The following is a 20,505-nucleotide window of genomic DNA, read 5'->3' as shown; positions in this document are numbered from 1 at the left end:
ACAACTCAAGCAGATTTTCACATATTCCTGATAGCGTTGAGGTCCAAAGTTTTAACAGGACTCTGATCTAATGTTTATGATGTCATATCAGTGCCTGAGGCTCTGGCACAATAGTGTGATCTATCAGCCTGGCAGTTCACCCGTTATCTTTGGGGCATGTTTGTGCGCAAAAAGAATAAATTCAGCATGATAAGATGATCTATGATCTAACACAGAAAATGAGAAAAACTTGTAATCCAAAGACCCTGAGATAGAGGCAAGTGAGGAAAAATAAAAGCTGTTCATCTAAATTGTTTTAACGTGTGTTAATGATGCATAAACAGGTGGAAAATAAGGTATCGTCAAGATAATCTTTTAAATTACTTTTTTCAACTATGAAAACACCAAGATAATTTTTCTAGGTGTTTGTTGTAATACTCATTTTGTCCACAAGAGGCAGAACTGCACCACTACCCTGTGTTCTAAAAAGCACTAGAATCATTAGTTTTTCCATGGTGGACTAAATTTCTTTGTTACATTACATATTGATTGGCCAGAAGCACACCGAATCAAGCTTACTAGTTATCTAGCCAGCTGTTACGTATGGTGCAGACTAAAGCTGGCGACCTAGTGTGCTATAACTCTAACAAAGTCGGCTAATGCCAGCTAGCTCAATGAATCAAACTACACGCTAAGATACTCTTGCCAAACCATGACTCCACAGTCCCCGCTGGCACATCATCAAATATTAATGTTACGCCACACACGGGTTGTGAGGTGCATTTCTGACCAGTGAATGGATCTACTCTAGTGTAGTGGACACTGGGGAAATATGTATTTCAGTGGCAATACAATTTGGTTATGAAAAAATGTGATTGACAATTTCAAATGGCTCTCATACGCAGTGTTTTTTCAGACAATCTTAGATTAAATTGCGCTCAATTTTGGTATTTTTCTCGACCGATCCCTTGACTAGTTTAAAGTTCTGTTTAAACATCTGGGAAACGAGTCTTTGGAAACATCCCTGCTCTAAAGATAAGAGCACATATTCGGAACATGGGGTATTGGAGCACTTCACTTCCCTGTGTTTGAAATGAGTATTACAACAACAACAAAATTACCTACCAATTTTTTTTCACTTGTTTTCAAAGATGGGAAAAAAGTCACTTAGGAAAATGATTGTGGTTAAACTGAAATGTTGCTCTTAGATCATAAACAAAAGAGAAAATTCAGATTAGAATAGACTTGGAAATGGGTGACCAGAATAGTTTTTCCTTACTTGTCTGTCATGACTTTCGTAGTGGGCTTAAAGTAACAGCAACATGAATAAATATTAAATACTTATACTTATATTAAAAATGTACATTATGTTATACACTATATTAAATATTAAAAATTCAGGAGTATAATATTGGATTGATTGATTAAAGAGCTTCCAGACCTGTACTTCTGTGTTTCCAGGGCAGGATATTCATTCCTGTGCGACAGAAGGAGCGGTCAGTGTGGGCCTCAGTGCTGTACAGGACCTCCTGCAGCTCTTTGTCTCCAGGCTTCTGGGCTTTCACTCTCACCTACAATAAGAAACCAGATTATTGTTACTCTCCTGCCTCACACATCCTTTTGTTTGCTTCCACTTACATCAAGACAAATGGCTAAAGTCAAACCTCAAGGATGGTGATCTCTTTCTCCTTCAGCTTCCCTGCTTTGTTCTTCACCTGGGTCTTCTTGGTGTCAACCCACACCACCCTCTCCTTCACCTCTGACCTGGACACACAGACATGTTATCAAACCTGCATGAAATTGCTTTTTAAGACCCCTCACACAGGGAGCGGACTCACTCTTGGATGCCCAGGTCGGCCAGTGTGGTGTCCAGGAATGGGAACGGCTGGTGTGCCGGGTCGGGCTGCACCTGGATGGGCAGCATCATGGACATGGGGATCTCCCACTCCAGTTCAACACGCACCAGCTTGCCGCGTGACCCGGGGGACTCCCTGCCTGCTGGGCTGTCCATCCCTCCGTTGGCCTGCTGCACATTGGCCTCTCCCTCCTCCGACAGGCTTTTTGTCTCGTCTGCTGCCAGCTTGACTTTCTGATCAGTATCTCAAAGAAAAAGAATGTGATGTATCCCTTGCCCTTGCTTGTGTTATCTGTTATCTCTGTGACTGATGCTCCGTATCTGCACTGTTGTCGTTTCAGAAACTGGCTCTCCTTCTCTCTGGGTGGATGATTCAGAGCTCTGACGAGGAAGGCCTCTGGAAAGTGTGAGTCTGTGTGTCTAATGAGTACGGACTTGTGCTCTGCCCTCCTGGCTGATATAAGCAGCCGGTGTGAATGTGTGTTATGTGTCACTCAGATGTTAGGTTTATTAGACTGTCAGGGCGGTGACGGAGGGCTGGTGATGTTTGTTCTGCTGGGTGTCTGTGTGGATTATCAGACTGACCTGAAGTCAGTGTTTAGCTACACATGTTGTGACTGTAAACAGAGGAAGTATGTAGCCCAAAACCTCTTCAGTCTGTGCAGAAATAAATGAGAACATGCTTTATGATCTACAACTGATATTTGTATGTATCTATACCAAGATGTCACATCTGGTCCAGCATGGACAACAGATTTATTACTCTTTAATAATGTGATTCTCTCCACTCATCATTTGTCTCCCACCTCTCATTTCTCTGATAGCTAAGGTGAGGTTGATGTATAGATCATTCACAGCACTGCGTCACATTTTCCGCTTTTGAAAAATGTGTTGTTGCTCGAGGGGACACAAACGTGGGACACGTGTGGTCCTATGCTGTGGGACATGTACAGCAAGGGTCTTTTCCCACTAAACTAGCACTCTGGACTCAGCATGTCACATTCCATGTGCAGCCACAATAAATCCTGCTTACGTCAGCCCTGTGGAGGGATACAGATGATGTAAAGGTTTGGGAATGTAAAGAGCCAAAGAGAGGTCGACTGTTGAGGCATCAGCTTATGGTTGCACACGTTGGATTTTCTGGTCATTAGAGCAGCTATTATTTCTATTATTTTTATGTGAGTATTTGCATGTAAAAATTGTCACTTTAGGTTGTGAGAACTGTCACCAGACTCGGCAGATTCCCTCCGCTTTTTAGCATCTTGAAAGCAACTACGAGGAGCTTTTATTTTGTTTTGAGTTTGGCGCCCCTTGTGGATAATGGCGGTAGTGTTTACATGAAAGCCACCGGCTCCTGTTGTAAAGATGTCAATCCGTCTCTTTGCGCGTGCATGTATTTGATACGGGGGTGGAAAACGAGACAGTTATGTCTCATTACTGTGTCCCATGACTCACGATGCATTTCATAATTAAAATTGTGTGCTGTAAACTTTGTGTGACTTCGTGGAGAATTCGATGTGGTGATAGCCGTTAAATATAACTAGCCAATCTTCTCACCAATGGTCTTGTTTGCATGTAGGTCGTATCGAGTCATCATCATTAAATTCAGACTGTTTCATAACCAGTAAATTCTTGTAGTAAGTTTAATTCCATTTTTGGATGTTTGGCTCCAAATGTAACTTGTTGGTTCACTCCCTCCGCCAATTGTGAAGTTTTTTTTCTGTCAGAAAGCTGCAAAAAGCCTGTTGTCTACCCAACACTAAGCAGCATACAGAAAGATAGCGATTATAACTGGCGAACACAGAGTATTTAGCAGCTAAAGAACTAGATAATTCCACCAGAAACCAAAGCTACGAAGAGTTACATTTTCCAGGTGCAATGCTAATGAATGCTAATATTGAGCTTAATTGTACAGTAGTATTCAAAATAATAGCAGTCCAATGTGACTAACCAGATTAATCCAGGTTTTTAGTATATTTTTTATTGCTACATGGCAAACAAGGTACCAGTAGGTGCAGTAGATTCTCAGAAAACCAACAAGACCCAGCATTCGTGATATGCACGCTCTTAAGGCTGTGCAATTAGTTTAAAGGGGTGTGTTAAAAAAAAATGTGTCTGCCTTTGACTTTACAAACTCAAAACTAATTTGTACAAACTTTTTTGTTTCTAGGATTTAGCAATCCTGTGATCACAAAACTAATATTTAATTGTATGACCACAGTTTTTTATAACTGCTTCACATCTGTGTGGAGTCAACCAACTTGTGGCACCTTTCAGCTGTTATTCCACTCCAAGATTCTTTAACAACATTTCACAATTAATTTACATTTCTTGGCTTTGCTTCAGAAACAGCATTTTTGATGTTATTCCACAAGTTCTCAATTGGATTAAGGTCCGTGGATTGGGCTGGCCACTCTATAACATCAATGTTGTTGGTTTGGAACCAAGATTTTGCTGGTTTACTAGTGTGTTTGGGCTCATTGTCTTGTTGAAAAATCCATTTCAAGGGCATGTCCTCTTCAGCATGAGACAACATGACCTCTTCAAGTATTTTGACATATGCAAACTGATCCATGATCCCTGGTATGTGATAAATAGGCCCAACACCATAGTAGGAGAAACATGCCCATATCATGGTGCTTGCACCACCATGCTTCACTGTCTTCACTGTATACTGTGGCTTCAATTCAGAGTTTGGGGCTCGTCTCACAAACTGTCTGTGGCCCTTGGACCCAAAAAGAAAAATTTTACTCAGTCCACAAAATGTTCCTCCATTTCTCTTGAGGCCAGTTGATGTGTTCTTTGGCAAATTGTAACCTCTTCTGCACATGCCTTTTTTTAACAGAGGGACTTTGTGGGGGATTCTTGTAAATACATTATCTTCACACAGACGTCTTCTAACTGTCAGAGCACTTACAGGTAACTTGTTGGTAATGATTTGACGTGTTGTTGTATTTTCAAATCAAAACATTACATAGAAGTGTAAAGGACGTTTCCTGTCACAGCACTGCAACCTAAATGTATCACAAGTAATATCAACAATATTACCATTCTGCTATGTTGATGCGAGTTAGGATTTCGGTTCTGTGACTGCAGCACTGACCTCAGCTCAGTCACAACGAGGTGCCACATGGATACGGTCTTACTCTTACACACACACACACACACCAGTCCCCATTGGTTTAACAAGCAAACACTTTAATTGTGTAGAGTTATTGAGGCATGAGATCAGACTGGAGTTTTCTGCTAGCGAGGCACAATGTGGTCCTGTTGAAGGCAGGGAAGTGCTGAGGTACTTACAAGTCACATTCCACTGGTTTCTGTACACTATTCTGCACCATAAGCTCCAATTTAGTGTCAATATTTTGGGATTTATCTCTGAGGAAAAATATTAGTAAGAAAAAGTCATGCTCACTCAGGAGTTTAAGTGTGTTCAGTGTCAGGTCAGGTCACGAGTCAAAATCTGTTAATTAGATAACACTATGCTATAATAATGACAAACTGTAAACATATTTTTGATACTGAGAAAAAACATTTTATTAAAAGTTTAAGTGGTGCACACAACAGACACAGACTGTATAAAAAGCTAATTTAAATTTATTACAAATGTTAAAATCCATACAGAACCAACCAGGCCCAGGTATTAAAAACTTCAGTAAAGATATGTGAACACTGATCATTAACACTAATAAACTCAGCAGATATAAATATTTTAAAATACAACCATATGAACAAATAAGAACCAGATTCAAAATCTTATTTAAAACACTGTTACAACACAGCAATGCAGCTCAATGTTTCACACTTCTAAATGAACAATTCATGTAAAAACATTAATCTTGTGTGAATAATAATGAAGATAACATGAGAGTGTGAGAGCTGATGAACTCATGTGTCAATGTTCATACAGGGTTTATAGTGATGAGACTGTAGGGCTCAGTCTGGTGTACAGCCACCTGTCGGCAGGAGAGCAGCTCTGAAGAAAGAAGAAACTTTGCTGATTGATAACATCACAATGTTCCACTGAAACATTCACTTGACTGATCTCAGTTAAGAGACCTGACTAAGACTCATGTAAAATAAAATATATACTGTTGAGCTAGCATCAGAGTGCATCTTTGACAGACAAAAGTTTGTCAAATGTGCAAATTAAAAGCTTAATTTTTTTAGCACTAATATCTGCCTTATACCTGAGATCCCTCTCTAGTAAGTAAAGAACAGGGAAATTATGTGTTCATTCATACGAAAAGACTTATTTTGTTAATAGCTTTTTCCTTACCCAGCAGTTGGTAGAGAGTGTGAGCTACAGTGGTGCGGTCGGCCTTTGGGGGCACCAGAGAGTCAAAGGTTACATGTCCAAACCTCTGCAGGCCGCAGGAGATCCAGCTGGAGAGACCAGAGACACAAGCCGTGTGAGAACAGTGCAAGATGGGATTCAAACCAGAGGACTGATATGGACATGTTAGGAATCAAGCTTCCAATCTTTTGTTTCCATTTTTTCTGATGATGGACTAGAAAGTAAGTGCCTTAAGACATATGACACTTCCAGTGAAACCGGTGTTTTCAGAGACACGACTACAGTTGAAACTATTGCTAAGTCTGGTTAATATGTGACATTACTGGCTTCTAACAGACATATCCATACACAACACAAACACAATCAAATAAACTGCTTCCTATCTACTGACACTGACTGGCAGAGAGGAGCTCAAAAGGGAAATTATTTCTTCTCTCAGGCCTGCTGCTTGCTTTCTATTTTGAATATCAAAGCAGATGTAAAACAAATCAGTATGTGGGTCAACCTGTGTTGCTGGCGGCAACTAGGTGGGCAACACCACTATGGAAGACACCCTTCGTGACCACAGTCTACCTTTATTTAAATAGGCAGGGTAGTGTGCAATGTTGCAAAACACTCATCACCTCAGGATGATTGTGACAACAATGCTTGACTCTCAACACAAAGAAGCAATTCAGTGGAACGGGAGGTTTGCAGCTTGAACATAATCCCAAAATCATGGCAGGTGGTATGGGAAGTGAATGGGTCAAACAAACCTTGGGTGTTTTTGTCCCGTGTGAACCCAAGAAAGAGTTGTAATATGTAGACAACCAGTGTTCTGTAGTTTAGGGTAGAAGTAGCTGTTTTTGAGCCCAACACTGTTCTTTTACTCTAACTTTAGGCAAGTGGTTTTATTGCGTAAAGTTAACAACTTCCTGTGAACACAGAAGTTTTTTTGAAAAGCCACAATGCAAGAAAACAGTGAAAAGTGGCATGCCTCTGGCCACAGCTGTTGCCGGAGGCATTGAAGATTATCTATTATCTTCACAATCTAGTATCACCATAGTTAATCTCATAGTAAATCCAGTGTGTAAATGTTTACATGAAGGTAAGCTTCTTGGAGTCATAGTAACGTGGGGAAAAATCATGGTCAGCCTAGTTGTTGTCAGCCTGGATTGTGTTATGCTATAAATGTGTGTCGCGTGTTTATAGTGTGAAGTACCTCAGCAGGTCTCTGCTCTCTGTGTCAGTCTGAGCCTCGGGCATCTCGATGTTCTCCTCCGCTATAGGCTCCATTCGCAACTGGGCCTCCTCTTGTGGAGACCTACACACACACACACACACACACACAGAGTGATATATATCTTTACCCATCTAATTGTCTGTCTATCCATCTGAAACTCACCATCTGCTGGCAGGAGTGATCACATCACTGACAGATTTGTCCTCTCTGGACATGTCCAGGATCACATCTAATACAGCTGTTAACACAGAGACAGAAAATAATGCACAATGAATAGCTCTAAATAAATGATGTTTTTTATTGTGCTGCCAAATAATAGTGTGTAAAACTGATATATTGTGTCTCAAAGAAAGAGGAAGAGGTCTTACATGAGCCCTCTGCGGGTTGCAGTCCTGACTCACTGGATATCTGAGAGAGAGAGAGAGAGAGAGAGAGGCAGAGCTTTATGAAATAGAAACAAGGTTTATAATCTAATTTGTCTCACCACTGAACTGAACACTCAGTTGGCAGGCTGCAACTGCAGGCTAGCTGGCTAACCTTTATTATTAAAGCCACAGATTCACAAATACCCTCTGAGACTTTAGCATGGCATGATACTGGACTTTGTTCAGAATAGTTATCATCCCCCCGCAGACTGTGCTATTTTATTTTACTCCAGATTATTATATGGTACAAGGGAAATAGATCTCCACTCCTCTCAGAGTGTCCCTTACACAGACCCACCTCTCTCATGCTTGAGTGCCTCCTCTTCCTCTCTGTCCTCAGTATTTCTCTGTCCTGCTCTGACTCCCCTCTCACGGCCTCCTCCTCTTCTTCCCCCTCCTCTCTCTGTTCTGCTCCATGTCCGGGCAGGACGGTGATCAAGGCTCTCTGTTTCCATAGTGACAGGAGGTCAGCATGGGGGATGGCTGTGGAGAGGTGAAAGGGCAGGTTTTGGTTAGTATTAAGTTGTTGTTTTTTTCACCATAGCTGATGTTTGTGGAAAGCCTGGCTGCTGTCAGGTGATGTAATCAATACTAATAAAGTGTTTCACATGCCCTGCAAGGTTGTTGCTGATTAGACTTCATGCTCAATGTGTATAATGACTTGAGGGACTCAAGGCTTGGGGGCCCTGCAAAAGGTATGTGTCCTTGAGTACAAAATTTTCCAAATGCACAGTAACTTTCCTTAAGTCTGTAATCAATAGCAATTGGGATTCATTTAACTTGCTTAAACATCCCTTATTGGGATCTTTGTCCACAGGATTGCAGATCTACTGGTCTAAGTCTTTTTTTAGCCTTATTACCGACAACATTTAAAGTTTTTGTCCCCTTAAATGTCTGACCTTGACTAAACTGATTGTTTCTGTGCAATGTTTGCCACTAGAGGGTGTTTCCACATTCCTCTACTGAAGAGGGAGATGTCTGTGCGCTTCCCTAAAATCTGAGATTCAAACGTAACAACTTCAACACCCGATCAAAAACTGATTAAAAGAAACCTGAAACCTCCAGCGCAGAGCTGACACAGGGCGACGCACTCACTGCCAGTGACAATCTAACAAGTTAAAAGATGCTAACTGCAATTACCATACTGATATGTCTGCTAGTTGTGTTGCTAAACATATATATCATGCTAAACATAATATTAATTATAGCAGAGTATTTTTACATACTCAAAAATTTAAATGTATCCCAATGTCGTTTTGGGGTTTACTATTATTGTCAATGATTAAATGCTGTGGTTTCCTTAACATGACAATAAACACTATCTACTTTAGTTATTTTATTTTGAAAATGCATTTGTTGGCTGGTTCCTTTTTGCTTTCCCTCCAGTGCTTCCTAATAGTATTTTATACTCCTGTCTGGAATTTCAATATTTCAGAATAGAGGTCAGAAATAATTGTTGATGTTCAGTGAATAGTGTGGGCTTTTCTACAGCTGAGGTGAAGTGTAGCACTTGGCACTGACATCCACAGGGGGCGCTGAAGAGCTGAGCAGGGGCACGGTTGCTCAAAGAGGGCAAGTTCAGCATTACCTCTGACTGAGAGGAAAAACAACATATTAGCTTGATGGTGCAATTTCAAGTAGGATATTTGCTTTTTCAGTACACTAGAGAGAGAGAGAGAGAGAGAGAGGGTAAAACCTGATGATGGTGTCTCAAAGGAAATTAAAGAAATAAAGAAGGAAGGAGAGAAGGAGGAAAGAAAGAAGGAAAGCAATAAAATCAATGAGCATGATTCCAGTGGGCTTAGAGAGCATGAAGAACTGGAGAACTGGAGTTTAATTAACGGACACCCTGGTGAATCAACACTTTGATGGCAAGTCTTTGATTACAGAATGGCAAAGGCTGAAAATTCAATTGGTCGGTGTCGGTGAACCTTGATCTCCTTCAGTGTGTTTTTATGTGTCTGCATACACTCAGTACAGCTTGTGATATTCTCTGTGTGTGTGTGTGTGTGGTTGAGATGGAGAGAAATGTGCTGGTATGTGTGTGAGATCACAGAGAAAGCCAAAATTGTTGTTCAGTCAGTAGAAGAAAAGTAGCAGAAACACTTAAACATTTAAATTGTATGATTGAGTGAAACAATCTGTGTGTTTGTGTGTACCAGTTCCAGTGTCTCAGCCAGCGGGTTTAAGATCTGCTCCTTCATTTCTCTTTCAGGTATCTGGACCTCAGGGTCTGCAAAGACCAGCTGACGTCTGCGACCCCCGCCGCGCTTCCTAAGAGGAGGGGCAACCCCCTGATGGCACAGTGAGAAACACACAGCTTTAGTGTTTACAGCACTGGTTCTATAAATGGACATCACGCTCCAGCACACAAAGTGGAAATTATGAATCCATGGGTTGACACACCCACATGTGCTTTCCATTACTTGTTTCAGAAACAAAACTAGCTGCTCATGAGTCACTTTGTGGAATGTAAATTAAAGTTGGTGACAAGTGTCATAACAGAAAATGCTTTGTCACTGTCATCTCCCTGTTTCCTACATGTCAAGATGGACAGCAGGTCTCTAACAAGGGGAATTTTCATATAAGATTCATAAAGGGTGCAAAGAAACCCTGTGATTTAATAGCTTGTATTTTGGTAACATGAATGAACTAAAGTTCACCCTGTAATGACAGGGTGTCTCCGAAACATGTTAAGAGATGTGTCACAACATAAAAACAAAGTAATGTTGTTTTTTTGTTTGATGATGATAGGCCAAAAAAAACAGATACGGTCCAATATATATAGTATAAAAACCTGTGTTCACATTTGTGAGATTTAAAATTCTTCATGTAGCATGATTGTGTTATTGGTGAGGTTGTGCTGAAAAAATGATACCAACATGGCATGGTAAACACTTATTAAGTGGAAGGATGAAATAGACTCCAAAGGGTTTATTACTAACTAAATGTGGCACAATACAAAACTACTAAACAGCTAGCGAACAGACAGTGTCACCCATATCCCACCTCTTCACAGGGACTTGCTGTTGCTCTGTCTCTCTCTTTCTCAGATGCCCCAGAGGGTGGAGTTGGCATGGCAACCTGCAGTGGGGTCATCTCTAGGGCAGTAGCTGCCAGCGGAGCATCCGCAGGGTGACCCGACTCCTCGTGGAGCAGCCACACACTGTCCCGCTCTGCTCCCATCACTGTCTCCTTCAGCCTAGAAACAAAAACACACATGTGCTTACAGTACACTAAATATATTTATCACAGGTCTTTGCTAAATATATGAATAACATCCAGCATGCTTTAGGGCTTTATTGAAACTACAAGACGTTACAATTTGTCAATATCTGCATGTTTATTAACACGTTAATGAGAGCAGGCACACATGGTGTCAGTGCCAAATAAGAACAATTTGTGGAACCTTGCTTAAAAGATGCTGTGCCATTTTTTGCATGGTAAACCATTTAAAAAACAGTTTATTTAAAAAATAAATAATAACATGAAGTTTACAGTAACCTGAAGGTGAGCTGTGTAGTTACTGTTTAGGACTGACAATCGGTTAGTTAAAACATTCTCTTTAAATGAACAACAGACTCACTGGTCAATAGAGGTCATGGCACCTTCACATTCCCTGGTGTCTGTCTGCCGCTCGTCCTCTTCTGTTTACAAACAGTGTGTGATATATACACAACACATGGACACAAATAAACAGATGTTCGAGAACACATTTCCCCCAAATTATCTAATTGTAAAAAGCTTAGTAACGATCAAATGAATTATAATTAAACAAACTGATTTTCCTTGTTTTACCAAACCGCTTAACAAATTCTCTTCCTGCTTGTTTACTGCTGTTTTAATGCAGAAGGTCAAACACATGCAGTCATGTTATCCTTGTGTTGTCTTTGCTAACAACAGAAGGTATTTTTGTTAAAGCGAGCCAGGCTTTCTCAAACTCAAGAGACTGCCCTCTCAATTCTCCCCTGAAATGAAAAAGTCTCTTGAAAATAAACCTTTTCTTTCTGGCAGCAAAAACACTCACAGAGTTCAAATTGCTTACTTTTTCAATTACATTGGTGGAACAAAGAATTTGACCTGGCTGCCTGGTGCAGACACATTACAAGAGAGGAACACACTGTGGGACTGATAAACTAGGCACTTTACAAATCCCGCAGTATGACTACAGACTAAACAACTAAAACACAAAGATATGCTGTGCTTATCATGCACAAAACACACACCTCTACGAAACTGATCTGGTTGATCCATCAGCAAGTCGATCTCTCTGGCTGTGGCTTCAGGAATGTCGTCTCCTTCAAAATACTGCTACAGACGTTGACAATTAGACAAAAGAATAAAGAAATGGGGAAAAGAAAGAAACAATGAGGTTTTGGTCCGTTTAGTGATGAATAATGTACATAAAGTGAGTAAACAGCAGCAATATACAGCAACAGAAGCATATACAAAGATATGACTAAACTTCTGCATGCAAAGCAAAAATAAAGCCAAGGGGCAGACAAGTGGAGGAGGACAACAACAACAGAAATATGAGCCACATATCTCTGCAAACTAACTGTGAGTGCAGGCTGATGTAATTAAGTCAGATCTTATCAAGCCCAAATTCATCAGCTGATGGTGCTTCAGGAGGAGCGTTATCAGTCCCTAAGTGACAGAATGAGGAGGGTAATAGTGCGTGCAGGTACCGCTGGACTCAGACTTACTGTAGTGAAACACAGCAGCGTTTTATGACTAAGATAATATAGCTCTGCTTTCTCTTAAGCACTGTAGACACTGAGAGGTGAATTCAGGACAGTCAGTCAGGCATCAGGGATTTTACGTCCACATTCCCCCACATCATTAACTTCACTGCATTATACACACCATTTATAAAACTGATGGAATTTTTGAACATTTGTGAAGAATGGATAAATATCTGTTCTTTTTTTGAGTTTAGAGGGGAAATATTAGGTTCATACTTGTATTCTGGGTTTCTATGAGAACATGTTACCATGCTTCAATGTTCAAAAAACACTTTATTTTTTCTCATATTGTCTGTCTTCCCTAGGTATATTGACAATAAGGGCATTCTCAGCAATTAAGAGATGAGCTTATCATCCAATGGCCAAAAATATAGAAATCTCCAAAATGTTTTTGAAACCAAATCACAGCATATATTTTTCTCTGTTGTTCCAAAGGTCTTGGTGTATTGATGTGACATTCTGGAGGGGTTTCTGACCAATCTGATCCATTCTCAAAAACCATAAAAAAATTAATTAAGTAACTAAATGTGTGTAACAAATGGTCTCAACCCCAAAATGGTTGCAACAGCTTATGAGACATAGTTTAGCATGGAAATTGACTTCAAAAGAAAAAAATATTAATGTTGTGAACCTTTATAGACCCTGATGTTTAATTAATTGATAAATTAAGTATTTTTAAAGACATGACCAGAACAACTTGACACAGTGCTGAGCTGCATCTCAAAATAATATTCAGGTTCCAGCTTTCAGATGATGAACAACACTTCTATGTGGCATTTATTGTTGACCCACTATCTCCCCCTAAATATTCACTGCCAGCCACCCCCAATTCTCAATAAAAGGGGACATAATGATGGGGGTTAAAGGCACAGCTTCTGAATAGGGGCTGTGTGGATTTGTCTGTGGATTGAGTATTTTCATACTTCACAGTATTTATATAGCACCTAGATTTGCTTCTTTCTCTAACAAAAAAGACATACATTTCACCTTTAACAACTGTGCAGAAAAATACAAACTATTGTCACAAACAGACTGGATAATATAGAATCTGTACTAGCTTTAGTTCTTTGTCCTCATCACATAGCATGCTGCAAAGAGCGAACTTGTGACCCTAACCAAAGCTGTTGTAGACACACGGTCTACATCTTAGCTCAGTGATTCACCAGGACACCTGATGTGCCTAAAAGTGATGACTGTGATGTTTCCTGTCCCTGGACTGTGACAGAGAGTTTACCTCAGCAGCAGGGATGACAAACTGCTCCTTTTCGGTCAGGGAGATGGCAGCTGGATGTGACCTGAAACCTGGTTTAACACGGTAGGAGGAATTAGGAGCTGCTCATGTTTGCAGCACAAGAGAGATGTGAGACGATTGAGATTCACTTGAACGGTGGCTTTAGAGAGAGAAACAGTCAGGACAATAAAATATAGGCCTAGGACTGATGCATTTTTAATTCAATATATGCAGACGAAATAAGATTAATTTGCTGATGACTGAACATTTATTCACAATTTTCCTCACAGGAGTGGAAACAGCAGCCTTCCTGTGCCAAAAGCCTAAATTTATAAGAAAATCCATTTATGGACCCTGAGCTAATGAACTGACCCATTTATAAATCCTCTGAAGATTATTAGATACCACAATGACTATTACAAATCATACTCAGAATAATCTGTATTTTTAGTCAAAGTAGGTTAATCAAAAGTGCATAATCACAAGTGCAACAATTTGGAAGCATACAGAAAAATCCTTGATGGAATGCCATTTGGGTCATTAATTAATAAATAAACACATAAATAAACAAAGATGTGGTCACCAGCCCACAGTTAGCCCCAGCACTGGGGTTTGTGCTGGCTGAGTTTTTGAATTCCGTTTCTGCAAAATAGTACAGTTACAGTAGCTTGGAAAATAGCGATATGTGGTACTGAATTTCATTAATTTACTGTTTATCAGACCACAAAAAAGACAACAAACAAGCGCACACTGAAGTCCCACCACCTCACTCCCTGCCACTAGGGTTCTACTTCACTGGGAGGAAAGTGGACAGCAGCTCCAGAGACGGAGCTTCAGTTAGTGGCTGGAGCAACTCAAATACAGCCAGTGCAAACTCCAACACCAGGGGGTCTGATCCAGATCACCCCGACTCCCCGCTGGATCAGTAAACTCTGCTGCAAAGTAGTCTCAGTGGGAGGGAGGCGGAGGGTCTGCAGGGTGTCTGAATCGGTTACTAACCATGCCCCATTATTTGAATATAATAGGTGGATATAAAAAGAGCTAATATAAATGTGGCATTAGGAAATAAAAGTCCCTGAAATAAATGAAAGCGGTCCTTTCAAAAAGCTATTTATGTATCTATAAAAACCTATTAATTTCTTCATTAAAGTATATTTACTCATTTATATATTTAAATACGCTTTTCCATATATATTAATTGCCTCATTAATTTATTTCAGAATTTATTCAATTAGCTATATATTTTTTTTTATTTCATAGCCATATTTATTTATTTATTCAATATTGACTTGTCTGAAATGGCATTCCATTAGTTATACACATTGCTATAAAGTAAGTTGTGTCCCATTTGAGGTGAGGGATTATGAAATGTTTGGTTTTGAAATGTGGAGTCGCAACTGAAATGTGACACAAGTACAGTATTTCAAAACGTTACAACATCAGTCTTACCCTCTGTGTCGAGTGCGGTGTGGGGACTGGGCACCAGGGAGTGCTGTGAACTCACCAACGCTGGCTGAAAATTTACATTACAAATATTATATAACAAAACAGAATTCTGACACAGATTTGTTTTCATTCCTTGGCTTGCATTAGATATGCTACTTCCACAGGGAAAGATTACAGGGAGGATAAAGTTCAGCCATGTCAGCCAGATTTACAGCACACAGTGAGTCAGAGTTATCTGCTGTGATTTACTCTACAGTACCAATGGGTAGTATGGAGGGATATTGCACATATGCTGTTAAAATGGGAGTGACCTACGCTTGTATACGTAAGGCCATAAAACAATGACTCACTTGTAGTAGTCAATGGTTCATGAATGACTTGACTGTGAGCATAGAAAACTTGGATTATTGTAAATTTGTAATATATGAGATGTCAAGAGAAATGTGGGCAATCCCCAAAAAGTAACATCACAAGAGTATATTTTATCAGGTCAACCTATGTGACTGTGCATCAAAAGGCTATATACTGTATATCTGCTTTAGATAGGTGTGGCATGTGTGTGTATTAGCTCTATATGGATTTAAACACCGCTGATCATTTGTGCTGGATGTGGTGTGTTGAACCCACTTACTATTATGCAATTTTACTTTTTTTTACTGTTGTTTTAGACATCAAAAGTTAAAGAATTACTCAAAGAGCCAAAGTCACAAATGGTCTTACATAAGAGACCTGGCCTCATTAATGAGCTGTTCTTAAGAAGTGGGTATATTTCCTCTGGAAACTGCAGTTTGTCTGAGACACCTAAAAGTTATAAATGTATCATATTATGGGTAGAGGTTACAAGTTCTGTATACTTAATATTAAGTATTTTGGCTCATGTTTGTCAGGTATATTGGGTTACCTCAAACTACTACTACGAGTCTAAATACTGTACTGCTGTCATTATAACAGTTATATTTAACACCAAGTGGTGCACCTGCTTCATGTTTACAGTGTATATTTGATATAAAGTGCAGCTTATCTGGGGATGGTGACTGTGTACAGGTAAATTTGTTTTGTTTTGTTGAGATACACTTCAGAAACAGCTATTAGATTACAGCCCTTGTGTATATTGCTAAGCATATTTCAGTATATGGCTATGCAGGTGTTGTTAACGTACCTGGTGTACTTTATAAGGGCTGGGCAGTTGGAATGATTGCATAAGACCGAAGAAGGGGTCCTGAGCTCGCTCAGCCTCCTCCATCAGGTGGAGGTTATCAGGCACATCCAAGGCCAACCTGTTGGGTTAAGAGAGAGCACAACAATATCACTAATCAGTGATAATGCATACTTTTATAAGCATGTTTTGTTTTGGGGATTTATAAATAATAAAATATGACTGTAGAAACGATTAATGTACAGCATCTTTGGGAGTACAAAATGTGGAAAAGATATATTGCATCTGCAGAAACAAGAGCTCATACATTACCAATGTTACATAACACGGCTTATTAAACATTTACAAAGCCATTCGCATGAAAGTAGCTCAATTTGTCCATCCCTCACTCAGTAAAACACTAGCATCTGCTTTTCAAAGTCTTTATTTCCCAAAACAATCCTCCTCATAAATATTCCACCAGGCGCTTTTGAGCTCAGACTTCCCTAAACAGGTACTACAACCCCTGCACAGCTTAAAATTTTAGGTGCCCAAGGATACAAACACTCCTCTATTGCGCATGATCAAAATTGCCGTGTGAGTGAGTGAGTGTGTGTGCGTGTGTGCAGACCTGTCAGACTCAGCCATGTCAATATATATGCATCTTTTAGAGCGCAGCAGGCGGTCGATGGTCTGTTGAATCTCCTCTGGAAAACAGAAAAGGGGTTAAAAGTTTTCACACGCACCCCTGAGAAGTGCAGTTATTCCATGCAGAAACAGAAGCGGAGATGGCACTTTGTAGTTAGAATCTAAAATATATGCAATGATAAATATAATAAAGCTGACCATATGAACTTTTATTCTCCCTTCTGCACAAGAAGGGAAAGTCATGATGGGAATCCTAGTAATTAAATGGTTTTCACCATGGGTCTTGTTTAAGGTAATTTATAAAAGCTTCTTCTGCATAAACGTTAGGCTTATTCGCAATCCGAAAACTACTCTGGACTAACTAAATAAAACAATGGGAAATTCACATTTTTTAAAGATCATATAGATATAATAAAAATGAGAGGACAGCTTTGAGAGGTTGTATTGTGTTTTACTGATGAAATGAAATACTCTTGCTGAACCCAGGAGCCACTGTAGCAGACAGTGGATGCTTTCTTGGCTTCTCCTCCTGCTTATCATTATGCATTGTATTTCACTGTTTTCATCAACCATGACAACAGCATGATTGTGAATCTGTCGGATGCAATATCAGTGTCGGGGTGTAATTTAAGACCAGATGAATAGAGACTGATGAGACACCAAGTTGAAAGATATTGCATGCATCAGCTCTATATTGGCTTTCTAAATCAGACTTGCTGGGACGATTTTGGAAACGTAATTTTCAGATATATGACGATAGCACTAATTTGATTTTTACAACAAAACAGAAGACATTGCTACGGACAATATGTCTGCAATTCCTTAGCTTAGCCACCAAAAAGAAAATAACATTTCTGTTAAACTGAAAATCATTCTGTTTACTGAGTGCATTATCTGCAAAATATAGCTGGAAAATTATTCCCTTGTTTTAATCCAACAACCTCACTCTATACCCTGACCCTGGTATATGCTATAAAATTAAACTACCGCACAGTAGCTGAGCAGAATGTGGGTTTTATATTGCATCAAATCAAAGCTTCTATTGTTTGGCTCTCTCAACCAGCGTGAAGTTAAAGTATATTGTGTGTAGCCTGCGGAAGAGCTAAAACTGACTTTTCAACTCTTCCACTTGATCTTTTCCTCTTACCAAGCAGGAAGCCACACTGCTTGTGGTAGACAACAACCACTCCATACTGAAGCTGAGATGACAGGTACAGAGAGAACCGAGGCTTTGGCAGGTGTGGTTGAGGTGGGGGAACTTGAGCTGTCACATAATCCAAAATGTCTCCGCTGTAATGGTAAACATTGACCAAAATTAATGATGTTTATTCAAATATCCAAAATGTTTGACTTCAAAGAGAATATAGGCTTAATACTACTTCTTTGAAGTTCTAACCAGGTGAGAATACCTTTACACCAAACTAGACTAATGTTACAGATTGCTGGAGAGATGCCGCTAAAGTTGCATCTCAGCACCACACTGACAAAAAATGAAAAAATGATGCTGATATAAGTAGCTGATGGCTACAAAAATCATAATACTTAGTACAAAAATTAACACATCTTTTATCAGGCCGAATTTACTTACTTATTAATCAGTCTTGCTAGCAAGAAAACCTGAGAGAAGAGCTAACAATAGACATTTTCCTGTGGATAATCTTACCATGTTCGCTTGACGTTGACTCTGAGAAGCTCTCTGCGAGTTACCCTGATACCTCTGGTGGCAGCTAACCTGGATAGCAGGACAAATTTATAAAATGTATAAATACATCTTTGCTGAAAAGCTAATGTCATATAGTTAGCACTAAGTTAGCTAACAGCTAAGCTAACACTGAGGCTTAATTTTACAAGCTAATAAGATAGCTTTTTTGAAACTCACCAAACTGTGGAAAAACATCCAGTGTGGCGGTGGAGGACATTGGGGTAGTAAAACATTTTTATTGTTTCTAGATAGCAGAAAGTTTGAAAAAAGAGGTCAAGGTTTAGGACTGTAATAAGCAAATGATAAAATATTAGAAGCTTGATGAGTTGCGCTGATTTTCCCGCGTCAAATCAAACTGGACCAATCAGGTTGCAAGACTCAACAAATTAAAAATAAACATTCGTGATGCATTCATGGACTGTAGGAAAGTTAGAAAATGTAATTTAAGTGGATAAGCAAAGCTACTCTGATGAAAGTACATCATTATTTTATTCATTTACACTGTTATAACAGTTTTACTATTATAACAGTTGATAATCAGTCATAATTATTCCATAATCTAAAACTTACAGGGGACATTCTACTCAGTGGCAAATTTTATTTTTGGCACTAAAAAGTATGTTGTGTTTTCAATTTTTCTATACTGAGTAAAACTTTAGATGCAAAGCTTAAAATGCAATGCAATAATTAAAAATAAAAATGGATACAACAGGGTGATGACAAAATCTTCAAATCAATACAAAAATGTCTATCTTATATATATTTGTATCAACAGCGACTTGTCTGCGTTCTAGAAATATTTCAAACAAATCTCCCTCTGAGACAATAAAGTCTAAAGTCTGAATTTTCAGTCATTTGAATGACGCTTTACGATCTGATCCATGCATTTAGGAGCGAAGCTGGAGTGAACAATAGAGATGCTGTTTTGCGTATGGAGTATACAGAAATAGGCGTTACCATGTGGATATTTCATATACATTATGTATTTAGAATAACTAGAAAACATGTTATTGTATCATGTGAAATGACCCATATATTGGGGCAGAATATTGGGGCGATATTGCCCAGAGCTAATGGTATTATAATTCTTCTTTCACAACTAAATCAGCTTTATAAAATCTGCAAATCTTCCATTCAAAGTTCACAATGAGTCATCATAATTATTTTCTGCGTTTTACATAAAAAAAGTAAAAGAGCGTGTTGAGAAATGCATTGAGGAAACCTTTAAAATTAAATTGTCTGACTCCAACACAAAATCCTCACCTATTTCTTTGTGCCGATCGTTTGATGGGGACAGGATGAGCAGGAGACATCTAAGTTCTCAATCTTCACTTCCCTGATTACACGGCTGGTCAGTTCATGAAAGCTGGTTGCAGTCTAATTCCCCTAAACCCAGTTAAAGTTTTCTAAGAATGTAGGTTGATCTCTCCAGAAGGTGCCTCCTCTCGATCCGCTTTCAAAACACAAACTCCTGCCTTGATATGATTTGCAGAGATATTATTGGAGACACAGATTTTGCAACGAAACAATATCCACATAAAATACATATTTTTGTGATAATAGAAGCTTATTCTTAGTAGGGCAGGGGAAGTTTAAGCAGATGGAGTAAATGTATTTAGAGTAAATGTATTTAGTTTACCAATAGTTTAACAACAATATTAGCACATGAGCATTATAGCAAAGCAGCTTGCATGATCAATCTATAAATGCACAGAGAGGGCACATACACAGATAGTGAATTACACATGCATGGATAGTGACCTACGGCAACAGATAGTGACCCCCATTCACAGAGACAGACAACAGAGACAGAATAACAG

The 20,505-nt window shown here is 39.3% G+C and overlaps 2 protein-coding genes across 2 annotated transcripts; both read right to left on the bottom strand.

Annotated features, from left to right (window-relative positions):
* Positions 1-1,083: 1,083 nt before the first annotated feature.
* si:ch211-196f5.2 (uncharacterized protein LOC556372 homolog) lies at positions 1,084-2,360 on the bottom strand. The gene is made up of 3 exons (XM_059326761.1): positions 1,818-2,360; positions 1,644-1,743; positions 1,084-1,550 (listed from the first exon to the last, which is right to left on the bottom strand). The coding sequence occupies exons 1-3, from the start codon at positions 1,988-1,990 to the stop codon at positions 1,404-1,406; spliced, it is 420 nt and encodes a 139-aa protein (XP_059182744.1). The 5' UTR covers positions 1,991-2,360; the 3' UTR covers positions 1,084-1,403.
* A 3,376-nt stretch (positions 2,361-5,736) lies between these two features.
* On the bottom strand, positions 5,737-19,016 carry rec8b (REC8 meiotic recombination protein b). The gene is made up of 18 exons (XM_059326759.1): positions 18,863-19,016; positions 18,647-18,715; positions 18,131-18,273; positions 16,967-17,042; positions 16,360-16,477; positions 15,204-15,267; positions 13,758-13,825; positions 12,005-12,089; positions 11,365-11,425; positions 10,788-10,980; positions 9,938-10,072; positions 9,300-9,372; positions 8,077-8,261; positions 7,722-7,761; positions 7,516-7,591; positions 7,333-7,434; positions 6,114-6,220; positions 5,737-5,810 (listed from the first exon to the last, which is right to left on the bottom strand). The coding sequence occupies exons 1-18, from the start codon at positions 18,916-18,918 to the stop codon at positions 5,737-5,739; spliced, it is 1,725 nt and encodes a 574-aa protein (XP_059182742.1). The 5' UTR covers positions 18,919-19,016.
* Positions 19,017-20,505: the final 1,489 nt, after the last annotated feature.

Source organism: Centropristis striata, chromosome 23 (genome assembly GCF_030273125.1).
Source record: "Centropristis striata isolate RG_2023a ecotype Rhode Island chromosome 23, C.striata_1.0, whole genome shotgun sequence".
Classification (NCBI taxonomy): domain Eukaryota; kingdom Metazoa; phylum Chordata; class Actinopteri; order Perciformes; family Serranidae; genus Centropristis; species Centropristis striata.
The sequence above is the reverse complement of the archived record's forward strand: the minus strand, read 5'-3'. Positions and strand labels throughout refer to the sequence as shown.

Excerpts from the sequence above, each read along its gene's own strand:
- rec8b (XM_059326759.1), bottom strand. The coding sequence starts at position 18,918 with ATGTTTTACTACCCCAATGTCCTCCACCGCCACACTGGATGTTTTTCC. Across the intron at positions 13,826-15,203 it reads CACCGCACTCGACACAGAGG|GTTTCAGGTCACATCCAGCT; the intron begins GTAAGACTGATG and ends GTGTTAAACCAG. Across the intron at positions 10,073-10,787 it reads CAGCAAGTCCCTGTGAAGAG|GGGGTTGCCCCTCCTCTTAG; the intron begins GTGGGATATGGG and ends CTGTGCCATCAG.
- si:ch211-196f5.2 (XM_059326761.1), bottom strand. The coding sequence starts at position 1,990 with ATGGACAGCCCAGCAGGCAGGGAGTCCCCCGGGTCACGCGGCAAGCTG. Across the intron at positions 1,744-1,817 it reads GCCGACCTGGGCATCCAAGA|GTCAGAGGTGAAGGAGAGGG; the intron begins GTGAGTCCGCTC and ends CTGTGTGTCCAG. Across the intron at positions 1,551-1,643 it reads AAGAGATCACCATCCTTGAG|GTGAGAGTGAAAGCCCAGAA; the intron begins GTTTGACTTTAG and ends TTCTTATTGTAG.